Source organism: Hemicordylus capensis, chromosome 2 (assembly GCF_027244095.1).
Source record: "Hemicordylus capensis ecotype Gifberg chromosome 2, rHemCap1.1.pri, whole genome shotgun sequence".
In the NCBI taxonomy this organism is placed as follows: Eukaryota; Metazoa; Chordata; class Lepidosauria; order Squamata; family Cordylidae; genus Hemicordylus; species Hemicordylus capensis.
In genome coordinates this window covers 310,333,388-310,346,913 of record NC_069658.1, presented here as the reverse complement: position 1 = coordinate 310,346,913, position 13,526 = coordinate 310,333,388, and the positions used below count along the sequence as shown (strand labels likewise).

At 44.1% G+C, this 13,526-nt stretch overlaps 1 protein-coding gene and 1 long non-coding RNA gene across 5 annotated transcripts in view; one reads left to right on the top strand and one right to left on the bottom strand.

Annotated features, from left to right (window-relative positions):
• LOC128342732 (uncharacterized) overlaps positions 1-13,526 on the top strand; it is an 80,248-nt gene that overhangs the window by 24,011 nt on the left and 42,711 nt on the right. The window lies entirely within an intron of this gene.
• The window catches only part of WNK2 (WNK lysine deficient protein kinase 2), a 192,612-nt gene continuing 183,806 nt past the window's right edge, over positions 4,721-13,526 (bottom strand). For 3 of the 4 annotated variants that reach the window (XM_053290475.1, XM_053290474.1, XM_053290476.1), the window contains one exon: positions 4,721-4,968. Coding sequence is in view for 2 of the 4 variants with exons in the window: in XM_053290476.1 (XP_053146451.1) it covers positions 4,888-4,968 (81 nt within the window). In the remaining 2 variants the exon portion in view is untranslated. Of the gene's footprint in view, positions 4,969-9,668; positions 9,884-13,526 lie in introns of all 4 variants that reach the window. The other variant, XR_008315133.1, reaches the window with a different exon arrangement.

The following is a 13,526-nucleotide window of genomic DNA, read 5'->3' as shown; positions in this document are numbered from 1 at the left end:
GTTGTGCACACACATGTGAACCACTGGGATTGGGCCTGATCCCAGTGGCTACCCAGCGGCAAACCCGCCTCAGTAGCCCGCCTTTCAAATGAGGGAGCAAGTGTTCCCTTAACCGCATTTATTTGTTCGTGTGCCGCAGCTGGCATACTCGGGGGCAGGGGAGGGGATCCCAACAAGGCACCGCACACTCACGTGGTGCATAATTGGAGCTCTGAGAAGTGGGGCAACACGTGGTGTCACATCCCGGTGCCCCCACCCTTGGAGCTGCAGGGAGTAGCCGGCGGGTGATTCTCCTGCCCAGGGAAGCAAGCATGATTGTCTGTGTGGAGGGTGAGTGTAACTCGTTTTCCCTGCAGACTACCCCAGAGCTCTTCTCACTGATCATGAGAAAAGCTCCTGTATCTCATTTGATTCCAAACTGCTTAGTAACTCATTATTTTCTGTTCCTCAGTTGCCACAGCTATGGGTAGAACTACTTGTTGCACACACATACATGGTGGGACGAATCCCAAATAGCCCTTTTCCTGGGGGGGGGGGGGGCGGCAGAGCATCAGGAGGAGAATTTGAAGCAGAGGGACAGTGGTGTGTGTATTTGTGTGTGTAGACACATCCGTGTATCTTCTTCCCACCTGCAACCTCTCTGCTCCAAAGCTTCCCCAAGCTGTTTTCCTTCGGCATGGTTCCAGCACAGTGAGAGGGAGGGAGGGATTAAAATCAAGTGTTCCAGATGAAAGTCCAGCTATACAGCTTAGGTAAAGTACATTTATGCTGTGAAAACCATGAAAAGACTAAAAGAATTCCTTGCTTGTCTTCTAAAGGTTGATCTGTTCTCCACAGTGATTCACTTATTCTTGAAGGCTGCACTAGTGATATTTCTCTCAAGAGCAAACGGTATCGCTTACTCACAAAGAACATTTTTTTCTTGAGCTAAACAAGCAAATAGTCATTTAAAATACAGTTGTCATGGGTTACACAACACTCTTCCATGATGACCTCTTATTGCGCAGAATTGAATTTTTTTAAAAAATACAAGACAGTTAAAGACTCTGAACCCAGCTGAATTTCTTTCCCTATGTGACAAATGAATAAAGATTATATAAATATTATTAATAAAAATGTAAATGAGTCAACAAAATGGGTGAAAATGTTTTTGTTCACTGATATCCACCCTGAGCCCTTTTTGGAAGGCCAGTATAGAAATCAAATAAATAAACAAACAAACAAATTTCAGGGAGCCCTTTCTCACAAACAGTGAGAAAGGGCTACACGATTTGTGAGGAGGAAGCCCTAAAGAGCTTACCTCTCAGCAGATGATCATTCTGCTTTCCCTGGGTGGGCAGATTGCCTGCTGCCCGCAGCTCCGAGGGTCGGGGTGCGGGACGCATCGCACTGTGTCGACCTGCCCCCTGGAGCTCCAATTATTCCAGTGTACGGTGCATTATGGGGATCTCCCTCCCCTCCCCAAGTCTGCTAACAGCGGTTGCAGCAGCCACGGATGACAGATGATCATAAAAATGAAGCTAAGGGAGCTCTTGCTCTCTTAACCTCATTTTAGAGGCTTCAAAGGTGAGTTTGCCACTGTGGTGCTACTCGGATCGGCCTGATCATGGCGGTTCACATGCGTGTGTAAAACTGGCCTGCGTGCCCTTAGCCCAGTTTTACACGCACGTGTGAATAGCCTCTAAATGTGGCTGAATAAGGTGAAGTGCTTAGGGTTGATGAAACAGCTAAGTCTAACAAAATGTTAAGATGTGATGAAATTTAGCTGCTCAGAAACTGGCATGAGAGACCAAAACTTCAGGCTTTTCTACCCACTTCCTAAACATTTCACTAAAAAGGTTAGTTTTAATATTTTAAAAGTTTGATTTTGATAGCTTTCTCTGCAGCCACAGACAATATTTTAATCGGAAAGAGTGCATTGCTCTTATGTGCTGGTTGAATGAGCAACAGATTGAGGTCATTCACACAATCAAAACCAGTGATCTACCCAGTTGGGATCTGTGTGTGCTCCCAATTTTCAAATATATGGAAGCAAGGTAGGAGGAAAACCTGAGTAGAAGTGATTGTGTGGAATCAGGGGTTGACCCAACAGGAAATTACAAGAGGTGCTTCAGGATTCCCCCCTCCCCAATAAAAAATATTTCCACCTTATAGCACAATTTATGAAAATTAAGTATCATATTTTTCATATATAAAAATCATATAATTTATATTATATATAATAGCAAAGTGCTATTAGATATTGACAAGGACCATTTAAAAACCAGAATTTCTTACCATGAGTGTTTGAAGAGCATTATTTCCAAACTAAATGGAAGCCCTTACATTTTATAATGAAATTCCTTGCTTTCAGGGGGGGGGGAGCACAACCACAGGCTGGTGTGAAGTGTGTGTACAGCATGTGTACAACGTGTACCACGTGGTGGCCATCCCATCGGTGGAGGAGACTGGAGAAGGTCAGGAGCTGGAATTGCTCCTCACGCCCTGCACTCCCTCCCTCCCAGCCTCGACAGGGACCAGCACACTGCCCACCAGTGCAAGGACTGACTGCAACACCTACATTTTTTTTTAAGAGGTGCCCTCAAACATCAAACTTTCTGGAATGGAGCCAAGGACCATGGCCCTCTACGACATCCTGGCATCTGTCCTACTGGACAGATGGGACATCACCCAAGGGGCCACAGCAGGATCCATGAACTGCACTAGCACAGGATCTCCATGCCCCTTGCCTTCCCTCATGGTTTCCCCAGGCAGTTGTGCTGTGCTAACAAAATAGTGCAAAGTCTTGTGGCGATAAGGCCCACACTTTGGGAGCGAAGGGGAAATATTTTGTGGCATGCCTGGACCTTTTGCCAAATTATTATACCAAAGGACTTCTTGAAGCTTAATCTTATTGGTGTTTTCCCTCTCCATACCCCCACCATGCAGCATCACTGCTCAGAGAAGATCTTGGCCAGCCACTACCTCCAGTTTCATTTAGAATTGGATAATGCGAGTAGATTTCTACAAGAACACTAAATTGCTAGTGATATCATCTGAAATCTCACCACTCAATTTATCAGCACTTGGTGGCAAAACTAAACTACTACTTTTACTATTACTACTACTACTACTAATAATAATAATATTTAGCTTAGCAAAATGGGGTCTTGGGTTTCATGTGTCCATGATGCATTCCATTGCACATTCGTTTGGGGGTAATGTGGTATTTTACATGATGACAGACAGAGTGCAAGTTGGTGTGCACATTCAGGTCACTGCCCCAGGTTCAAACCCCAGCTTGACTCCTGCACCTGCATCTTTCAAGTGAAAGATGGAGAACACAATGCAGTCAGATCCTTCACTGAAGACTGAGACAGCAGAATCAAAATGGTTGTGCACATTCAGATACCATCCTATAGTTCCAAGTTAGAAACCAACTTGACCCTTGCATCTGTTGTTAAGAGGAAAGGATAGAAAATGAATTGTATTGCACACATTTTCAAGGAGGCCATTCCACCTTTCAAATTTAAAACCAACTTTCTGACTATTTCATCTCCCAAATAGTGCATTCATCCACAAGTCTATGGATTGTACTTATGATCCTCTCATGGACACGCATGGAGTACAGTTTGGAACAATTTCTGACAAAAAGGTCATATCTCTCCTGCCTCCTGTTAAATAATATGATGATTGAATTGAGAATCAGCATGATGTAGTAGTGATTGCTGTGTCAGATTAGGACTTCGGAAACTCAGGTTGAAGTCCCCACTCCTCACTAGGTGATGTTGGACCAGTAACTCACTCTTGGCCTAGCCTACCTCACAAGGCTGTTGTGAGGATAAAAGGGGGGCATGTATATATACTACCCAGAGTTCCTTGAAGGAAGGTGGGGTATAAATGTTATAAATCTATTTCTGTCTGGATGACAGAAATAGATTTACACTAGAGAACCCATAGTTTGGAGGATGTGCTTTTCAGAGGGGAATATTGTTCCTGGAGGAGGATGCAGTAGTTGCTGCAGACAAGGACAAATGTGTGACTCTTCTGGAATAGATAAAGTGCAGCGGGGGCAATGACTTTCAATGACTGTATGGCATATGACTGTATGGAACCCTTTCGACGACTGTATGGCAACGACTGTATGGCTCATACAGATTATATGACTGTATGAGCTCTTTCAGTGGAGCTCATCTACAGCAGCTCCATTCCAGCATGTCTGAGCTAAGCTGTTTGTTAGCATATGGATTGTCAAAGTCATTGCACCACATGTTGCTTTAAAGCACCAAATCGAGAGCTTTATCTGTAAACATTTAGGCAAAGGATGATCTGTGTGATGAAGATTAAAGCTAGGATCTGATAGGGCATTCCTTTTGTTCAATTAGTCAAAATTAGTCAGTTAGTTTGATTGTAGCCCTGAGACATCAGTGGTATCTAGACAACAGTGGTATCTTTTTTAGATGAGTGTTCAAAAGAACCCCTCTCAAATAGGCAGGTGTTAGACCACTACTGCAGATAGCTTGGGGCTTTTTTGAAAAACCATTTTAGTAAATCAATGAAAGTTTTGTTTTGTGACAAGGGGCATCGTATCTCTTTGAAAGGTGGAACAAGCCCATTGCCCAAACAAAGTAGAATTACAATGTAGCAAATTTTGGCAATGTCATATTATTACTTGTAGGTGGTCATATGAGTTAAATCTTATAGCATGAGAAAGAAAAGGGATAATTTGAGGACAAAAGGCTTTCCCTCAAAATAATTATAGTTTTATTTCTTTTGCATAATGTTTTAATTTCCAACTATAAATAAAAAATACTTAGAAAGAAGTTACAAAATTGAACTGAGTGACAAGAATAGTACAGATTCTCTCTCACACATGTGGTATCATTTCCCAGCTGTCCTTTCTCCTCCTCAGCTGAAGTAAGATCGTGTGGTTGAACCTATATCCAGGTGTGGCCTCGTGTCATTTGGTGGTGTCCTCTTCCTCAGAATCTAAAAAATACCAAAATCATGTACAATTACAAACACAAACAGATTAAAAATAAGGATTCTTTATAAAGGTGCCCATGTCCCATGGGTATTTCAGGTGCCTTACAAAAACAGAAACACAACCACCACCCAAGCCATGACAATCACATACTCTTGTGCCATGCTGAAAGCTCAATGAATTACACTTTTTTTAAAAAAAGAAAGAAAGAAAAGAAAATCAAGTATTCTCTGAAGGTTGGTTCAAGCAAAACAAAGGCTCCTCTCGGCAAAGCCATTCAGTCTGGATGCCACAGTCACGATGCAACCTCAGCATTTTTCTGTGTGTATCACAACGAATGGCATACCAAGAAGATGGATAAAGACAAGAGCATCCACAGACAATGACCATGTGTGTATGACAGGTTGTAGAAGAAAAAGCAGATTGGTTTGTTTTGAAAAATGAAAACGAGGAGGAGCCATGTATGAGTTGCTAGAAAGGTGGAGAAATCTCACAATATATAACCACAGAATTCTCAAGAAGAAGCATCACAAGGTTTGAATGGCTTAACTGCCCTTTGTAAGACTCCCAGAAGCAATGGGGTTAACAATGCTTTTCAGCCAGGCAAGCCCACTTTGGAGAAGTCCTTTTAGGACTATGATTGTAGAAAGTGTTAATGCAGGGCCACAAACACAGGAGATACATGATGAGATAAGGGAAACTTTATTCCCCTGGCTCTGGTGCACAAGTAAATCATTAAGATAATCAACCACCAGACAAGCTATATATTAACCAAAGGCAATGGTTCTATGAATCCTTCCTGATGATAAACAATCCCAGGCATTCCCTTATTTATGTTATCCCCAGTACTGTACACAGTAGTACACAGTGCTGTGTTTTCATGTAATAGATGGGTTGTGGGCAGGTGTTGGGGAGCTGGGACGTACAGGCAGATAGTTTTCCGGTAGGCCATGAGAATGCCCATTGTTTTAATCAAGGGAAAAGCCCTGTAACGCTTAGCCATACACAACACTCACATCTGCCATGGATTCTCTAGCTGAGAGAAAAGGAGGGGAGGACATTACATTTCCCCAGTGACAAAATATTGCTATTTTAAGGGCTGAGAAAATGCCATATCCTTGCATCATCTGGATACCCCACAAGAGTGGCAACTGCATATTCTCTAGAAACATACCATATGTAAATTCTCCAGCATGAGGATTAATGAATTGAACATGACTGGTTAAGTTAATAATTAATTCTCTAAGAGGTTACATGAGCTAGTTTTTCTCATGGCTGTACAGAACTGCACAGTAGGGTATTGGGGACCCAGGCCATAGGACATTAAATGCTGGTATCAAAACATACTGACAGCATGCAATTGTAGTCAAAGAATGGATTAGCACATAAGCAAACTGTACTCTTTTCCCACTGCCAAATCATGCTGCAGAACCTACAGGCACAGATTATCAACTTTTAGTTAACTAAAGCAAAGTGAATTGGATTTTTCCACTCTGCTTCACTGAAGCATGTGCTTTTGGTAATCAGATCTGCAAGAGAGAGAGAGAGAGAGAGAGAGTGTGTGTGTGTGTGAGAGTGAGAGCGAGAGAGAGCGCTTCGCTAAGTATTTCAGAACGTGGTATCAGACTGGATCTTGTCTTCTATAATTCAAAATCTTCAGAGCAAGGCTCTGGAAAGGAAAGGAAAGATGCCAGCTAGCAGAGTTCTTCCAGTGGTGTCAGGCGTACAACACTTCCATCACATTTCCTATGAATTGGGAGCTGGTGCACACAACCACTTCTCTTCCTTCCTTCTGTCCATGACAGCTTCTCCTGATGGATTCATCTATCTGATTCATTTGCCAACAATGACCTGTAATTTTCTAGGCCACCATTCAAACCAGTACTGAGAAATTCTATGGGGATGGGCAAAATCAAATTATCATCATCATCAAGACTGCCCTGTCAGCTCTCAGGCCTCATGGGGTAGTTCCAACTCCCCACTGAACTTAATCATGCTCCTTTGTAATGCCAGGTCAGTACAAAATAAGATTGAAATAGTCCATGATTTGATTGTGGATGAAAAAGCGAACCTGGTTTGTATAATTGAGACATGGTTGGGGGAGGCTAGTGGTCCTATATGGGCCCAACATCTTCCCCCAGGGTACTCTGTTGCTGAGGTGGTTAGGGGAAGTGGGCAGGGTGGTGGTGGTGGAGTGGCTGTAATCTATAAAAACATCATCTCCCTGTGAGAGGACCCTGTGTGTGTACCTTAGGTTGAGGACTTGGGATAGATTGGGGATTATGCTGGTGTACTGTCCACCCTGCTGCTGAACAGACTTCCTAACTAAGCTGAAGGAGCTAGTTGCTGAGTTGGTGTTGGAGTCACTTAGGCTTTTGGTGCTGGGTGATTTCAATGTCCACTTTGAGGCTGGCTTGTCTGGTGCTGCTCAGGACTTCATAGCAGCCATGACAACTATGGACCTATCCCAATTAGTCCTTAGACCTACACATGTTGCTGATCACATGCTGGATTTGGTTTTTTGCTTGGATTGGGGGGGGGTGTTCCGTGGGTGGGTGGGGTCTCCTGTAGTTTCTCCATTGTCATGGATGGACCACTTCCTGGTTAGGGGTGTGCACTAAACCGGTTTGCCCTGTTCAGTTCAATTCCAAGCTGGACTTGAACTGGACTGGGCATGTTTGGTTTTCTGCCCCTGAACTAGAACCCCAACTCAGCTCAAATTCGAGCTAGTTTGGGATTCTAAAAGTAAAAAAATAAAAATAAAATAAAATAAACCTTACCACCAGGTCCAGCGGCCTCTGGGGGTGCTACCACAGCCATGGCAGGGTGTGTGTGTCTCTGGAGGTTCCCCCTCCCCCCTCCAGTCCTTGGTCTTCTATGGGCCATTCGGCCCATTTTGGGGTCATTTCGGTCATTTTTGAGGATCATGCTTCCTGGCCATTTATGTGGGCTCATGTGCCATTATGACTGCAAGCTGGTTCACACATCCTTATTCCTGGTTAAGGTTGGTCTCACAGTCACGTTTGACCCCTGCAAGGTGATGGACCTATTAGAGTGGTCTGCCCGAGAAGGCTGTTGGATTCAGTAGGATTCCAAAGGGCCTTGGACGGTTTTTGAGTTGTTTCTGCTGGTGATTTTGTCAATGCTCTGGTGGATACCTGGAATAGGGAACTTACCATGGCAGTAGACACAATTACTCCTAAGTGTCCTCTCCAACCCTCTTCAAAATAGGGATGTGCATGTAGCATTTCATGCATTAGGAGGGGTGGTGGTAGAGAGTGGGCACTTTAAAAGGAGGAAGGCAGGTCTTATCTGCCCCTCTGACTCTCCTTCTCCACCCACCCACCCCACCCACTGTGGCACTGTCCATATTAAACAGCCATGAAGTCTGTTCTGAAAAGCCATGCTATGGCTGTTGCCTGATTAGGAACAGAAAACTTTCCTGTTCCCAGTAGCCTGCAGGTGGCATGAATGGCATCTGTGCATGCCATTTACGCATTCAATGATTCGTTCAATTGAGTTATTTGCAAATAAAATATCTTGCATTTGAGCTGATCTGGACCAATATTTCTGCAGGGCCAGTTAGGGAGGTGTCCAGCAATCCCTCTTGCTGGAGTTTGTGACTGCTGAGGATGTGGACTAGCTGCTTGGAGTGGTATGGCCTACCACCTGTTTGGATCCTTGTCCAATGTGGCTGATTTCATCTTGCAGGGAGTTTGTTGGAGCTGGCCTAGTTGATATCATTAATACCTCACTGAGGGAGTACAGGATGCCACCTTGGTTTGAAGGAGGCAGTGGTTAGACCCCTTCTTAAGAAGCCCACTCTTGATCCCATGGTGATGGATAATTATAGGCCAGTCGCCAACCTCCCATAATTGGGTAAGATGATTGAGAGGGTGGGGGCTGACCAGCTGCAAGCAGTTTTGTAGGAAGCTGATTATCTTGACCCATTTCAAACTGGATTTACAGCAGGCTATGGGGTTGAGAAGGCTTAGTTTGGCTTGATAGATGACATTCGCCAGGGAATTGTCAGAGAGGGTGACTCTGCTGGTTCTTTTGGATCTCTCAGCGATTTTCAATACCATCAACCATGGTATCCTTCTGGGTCACCTGGGGGAGTTGGGAATAGGGGGCACTGCTCTGCAGTGGTTCCGTTCCTATCTCTCAGGTAGATTCCAGATGGTGGTGCTTGGAGACAGTTGCTCTTCGAAATAGGAGCTGTTATATGGAGTCCCTCGGGGCTCCATTCTGTCATCAATGCTTTTTAATATCTACATGAAGTCGTTGGGTGAGGTCATCAGTGGATTTGGTGCAGGGTGTTATCAATACTCTGACAACCCATATCTATTTCTCCTTATCAATATCAGGAAATGGAATTAGCCCCTTAAACGCCTGTCTTCAGGCAGTAATGGGCTAGATGAAGGATAATAAACTGAAGCTGAGTTTAAGCAAGCAAGATGCAGGTGCTCATTGCTGGGGGTTGTAATTTGAAAGATAGGATAGAATTCCCATTCTGGATGAGGTTACACTCCCCGAGAAAGAACAGGTTCATAGCTTGGGAGTGCTCTTGGACTCAGGTCTTACCTGGGAGAGACCACATTATGCCTGCTCTTAAACAGTTGCACTGGCTGCCAATATGTTTCCAGGCAAAGTACACGTGCTGGTTATCATCTTTAAAGCTCTGAATGGCTTAGGTCAGGGTTACCTGAGAGTGTCCTTCTCTACAAGATCTCCACTGCTCAGTAAGATCATCAGCAGGGGTCTGTCTTCATGTGCCCCCAGTTCATCTGGTGGCAACCTGGGATCAGGCCTTCTCAGTTGTTGCCTTTTGGTTGTGGAACAAGCTCCCCATGGATATTGTCTTCTTATATCTGTGCCATTCAGGAGAGCCTATCCATTTAGCCTGGCTTTCAGCGATATCTAGTTTGAATTATAATTTCAATGAGTATTAATCTGGTTTAAATGTTTTCTGATTTTTATTTTATTTTGTGTTTTTGATTTAATGTATACCATCCTGAGCCACTTTAGGAAGAGTGGTATATAAATTGAATGAATGAATGAATGAATGATAATCAACATCATCATCGACTTCATCATTGTCATCAACATCATGCAGTCAAGCACCCACCAAGAAACGTAGTTGCCATGAGTACAGCAGTTGCAGCCACAAGCACAGAGCTGAGCTTCTAAGCTGACAACTATTTATTCTTTCATCATGACCTGATCATGGTAAGTTCTGAGCAGTAAGTCTATCATGAGCTATCGGAATTCCAGAGCCAACCTGTTTCTTTTTTCTATAACATCCAGAAGTGGAACTTGCACATGTTACCTGCTGTGAGGTGTAAATACACCAAATACAGATACAAGTTCACATATCTCATTGTGTGAGAGACATAAATTCTCATTTCAGATAATACACTAAAAGTGTAAAAAGCCAGTCTTCAAATCCTTCCATTTGAACTTCTCCGTAATTCTCACTCAAACCCCATTGCCATTCTATTTAAAACGGAGCACAAGTATTATCCCTTTAAATATATCTATATCTATATATCTTGCTTTTACATGGAGTATGAGTCATAGCCAACCAGAATGAAGAGAGATGGAACAAAATTTTTGAAAGACAGAATTTAATAATAAACATGCATAACATTAAAAAAAAAAACCAAAAAAACCCACAACTGGTTGACATCCAGATTAATGCAGCACTGACATTATGGAGGAGGAGCGATTTTGACTGATATCTTCCTTCTGAAGCCCACTGTGTTTATTGAAAATATTCCCTGGAGGTCATGCAATCCTCAGGAGCATATTTTCAAGAGCCACAGTGTGTTGGAAGTGAAGGATTATATGCTGTCTCTTGTCTCGATGACATAGGAGGACAGACTAGTGAGTCAGAGGGCTAGAGGGTTAAGACACTGGTCATCTCTTTTCTACTACTCTGACACTATCCCTTTGATATGTAGATTGCTAATCTCAGGGACTTCCTTCCTTCCTTCCAGCCACTTCCTTCCTCTTCCCTTCTCTTCCCTTTCTTCTACCTTGCAACATGCAAGTTCCTCTCTCCCTGCACCATGTGTGCAGAGATGCAGAATCCATCTGCATCCAGCTAGATAGATAGATTAGAGATCCAATCTCCTCACTTTCCTATCTAGAATGGAGTTCTCTAATAAATACTAATTATATTGATTTGAAACAATGAACTGGCTCCAAGTTACTTTACTCTCAGCATACACGCATGCCTAACTAAATTCCGCTGTGTTGTGCCTCTGTGCACCCTGCTATAATGAAAAAGGGTTTGGCTTACCAGAGAGAATTCCCAACACAGTGGGCTTCAGAGGAGAGCTTGGTTTTTTAAATAAGCTCTCCCTTACAACATCAGCACTGAGTCTAGAAGGGTATTCACACAGGAAGCCTGGGTTAGGCTGCAAGTGTGAAGTACCGGAATCTGAGTGGATCCTGGCGCTGCCCTCCTGCCACAGCTTTTTACCTTGGCCTTTAGCTGAGGTTAAGGGCACGAGTGCACCCGTAACCCCGGCGCTGGGGTCATGTGTGTGCTCGGACTGCTTGCAGCCTACGCAGATATAGAGATGGAAGCCTAGAGTGCCCATCACATTGGGGTGTCCCCCGATGCACCTCGCTCATCACACATTGCATTGTGGTATACGTGGAGGCCGGGACACATCGTCCTGAGCTCTGGAGATCCGTGCTTTGTGTAGCAGTGTGGGAGTGTGGTCCATGCATCCCACCACCATTTCAGGCTCATCTGGGGAAAAAGGTAAGTTTTGTGCAGCCTGCCCCCCACCCCCGCCTGCTCTCCACACCTCCTGGTCATGTGAATAACCTTTAGCTGTCAGCCATTATTTTCAGTGGTAGGAAATACATGGCCTAGATATCACTTATTTTTTATTTTTAAAAATTATAAGTGACCTTTCTGTTCAGAAAACATCCTAGGCAGTATGCAATCTTAAAGCAATAACAAACACAAATGTAGACTAAATCACAACTTCAAACGAATGTACAAACTCCAACGTACTTTTATATGGCATGTAGGTGCTTTTTTGAATTAACGGAATCCCTGCTTTCTTTTAAAGACACGGGCTGGGTTCAGACATAACATGAAACTGGAGGTCCCTTCATCTCCGGTTTCATTAAACAAACATCCAAACATGGCAAACTGCAGTTAAAGGAAAAAACAGACCCACCATTTCCCTCCCCAAACTCCATTTGTTACCTTCACTTTGAAGTTTCATTGTCCCAACCTCTGGTTTGGCAGGGCCAGCGTTACATCTGAATGCTGGCACTGCTGTTAGCCTTGTCCCAAACCAGAGTTGAGTGAGGAAGTTCCTCCCTCGCTCCGGCTGCTATTGGCTGTGTGGGCTGTCCTTCAGGAAAGAAGGAAGCCCGCACAGCCAGCTTCCCCGCCTCGCTGCAGTCTTGCTGACTGCAGAGAGGCCCCTCTTCCCAACATCTGAATGCAGATGGGGGAGCAGGGGGAAGGGGTGCGGAACCACGGGTCCATTGGACCCACAGTTCCATGTTACATCATTTTTATCCCTTATAGTTGCAGAGACATACAATAAGGTAGCAAACATCATCAGGAAACCAAGTGGGAGGAAATTCCCACATTTTCCTGAAAATCACATTTTCTGTTGTGATTTTCAAGCAGATGTAATACAGTTTTTCCAAATATCAACTCATGTTTTTAAACATGAAAGTAACAATTTAAGAACTGATCTAATGTTCAGCATGTCCACCAAGTCTTGGTTTTGTATCCACCAACTAGTGGAAGAATAATTACAGAGTTAAATTAAATGCAGCAAAGTTAACTCCACCACGGAGCCAGCGTGGTGTAGTGGTTAGAGTGCTGGACTATGACCAGGGAGACCCAAGTTCAAATCCCCATTCAGCTATGATACTTGCTGAGTGACTCTAGGCCAGTCACTTCTCTCTCAGCCTAACCTACTTCACAGGGTTGTTGTGAGGAGAAACCTAAGTATGTAGTACACAGCTCTGGGCTCCTTGGAGGAAGAACGGGATATAAAATGTAAACATTAAAAAACCCCAAAACCCAGGGTCCTCCTGCTCATGGGGGCAGCTCAGAAGTTAACTGGAAGATCTGCTGTGGGGCAAGAAGTTTGGCATTTGCTTCTACTTCCCACTTTCCCTTCTGGATGGGAGGAAGGGACAGGCTGAGGCTTCTATGCTGTTTTCCTCCTTTTCTCAGGCTGTTTGTTATGTGGGGCTGAGCTCACGCTAATTGTGGTTTCCACCTTACACCTGGGCTGGGCTACCTGAATAGTAGGGATGAGAGCCTCACCCATTGGGCTTCTGTCCTCCTGGCCCTTATTAGGGTGGGCAGCAGCCAAGGGCAGCTCAGAAGGTAACTGGAAGACACACTGTGGGGTAAGGAGTTTGTCCTCTGGGGGACATGAGACACCACAGGCATGGCCAAGGCGTCAAATAGGAGTCTCTCAGTGACATGTTCTGGAACTGATCCTGTGGGGTGTTCCATAAGGATATAATAGTCAATGCTGCTGAGAGATCCCACAGAACCAACAGGGAT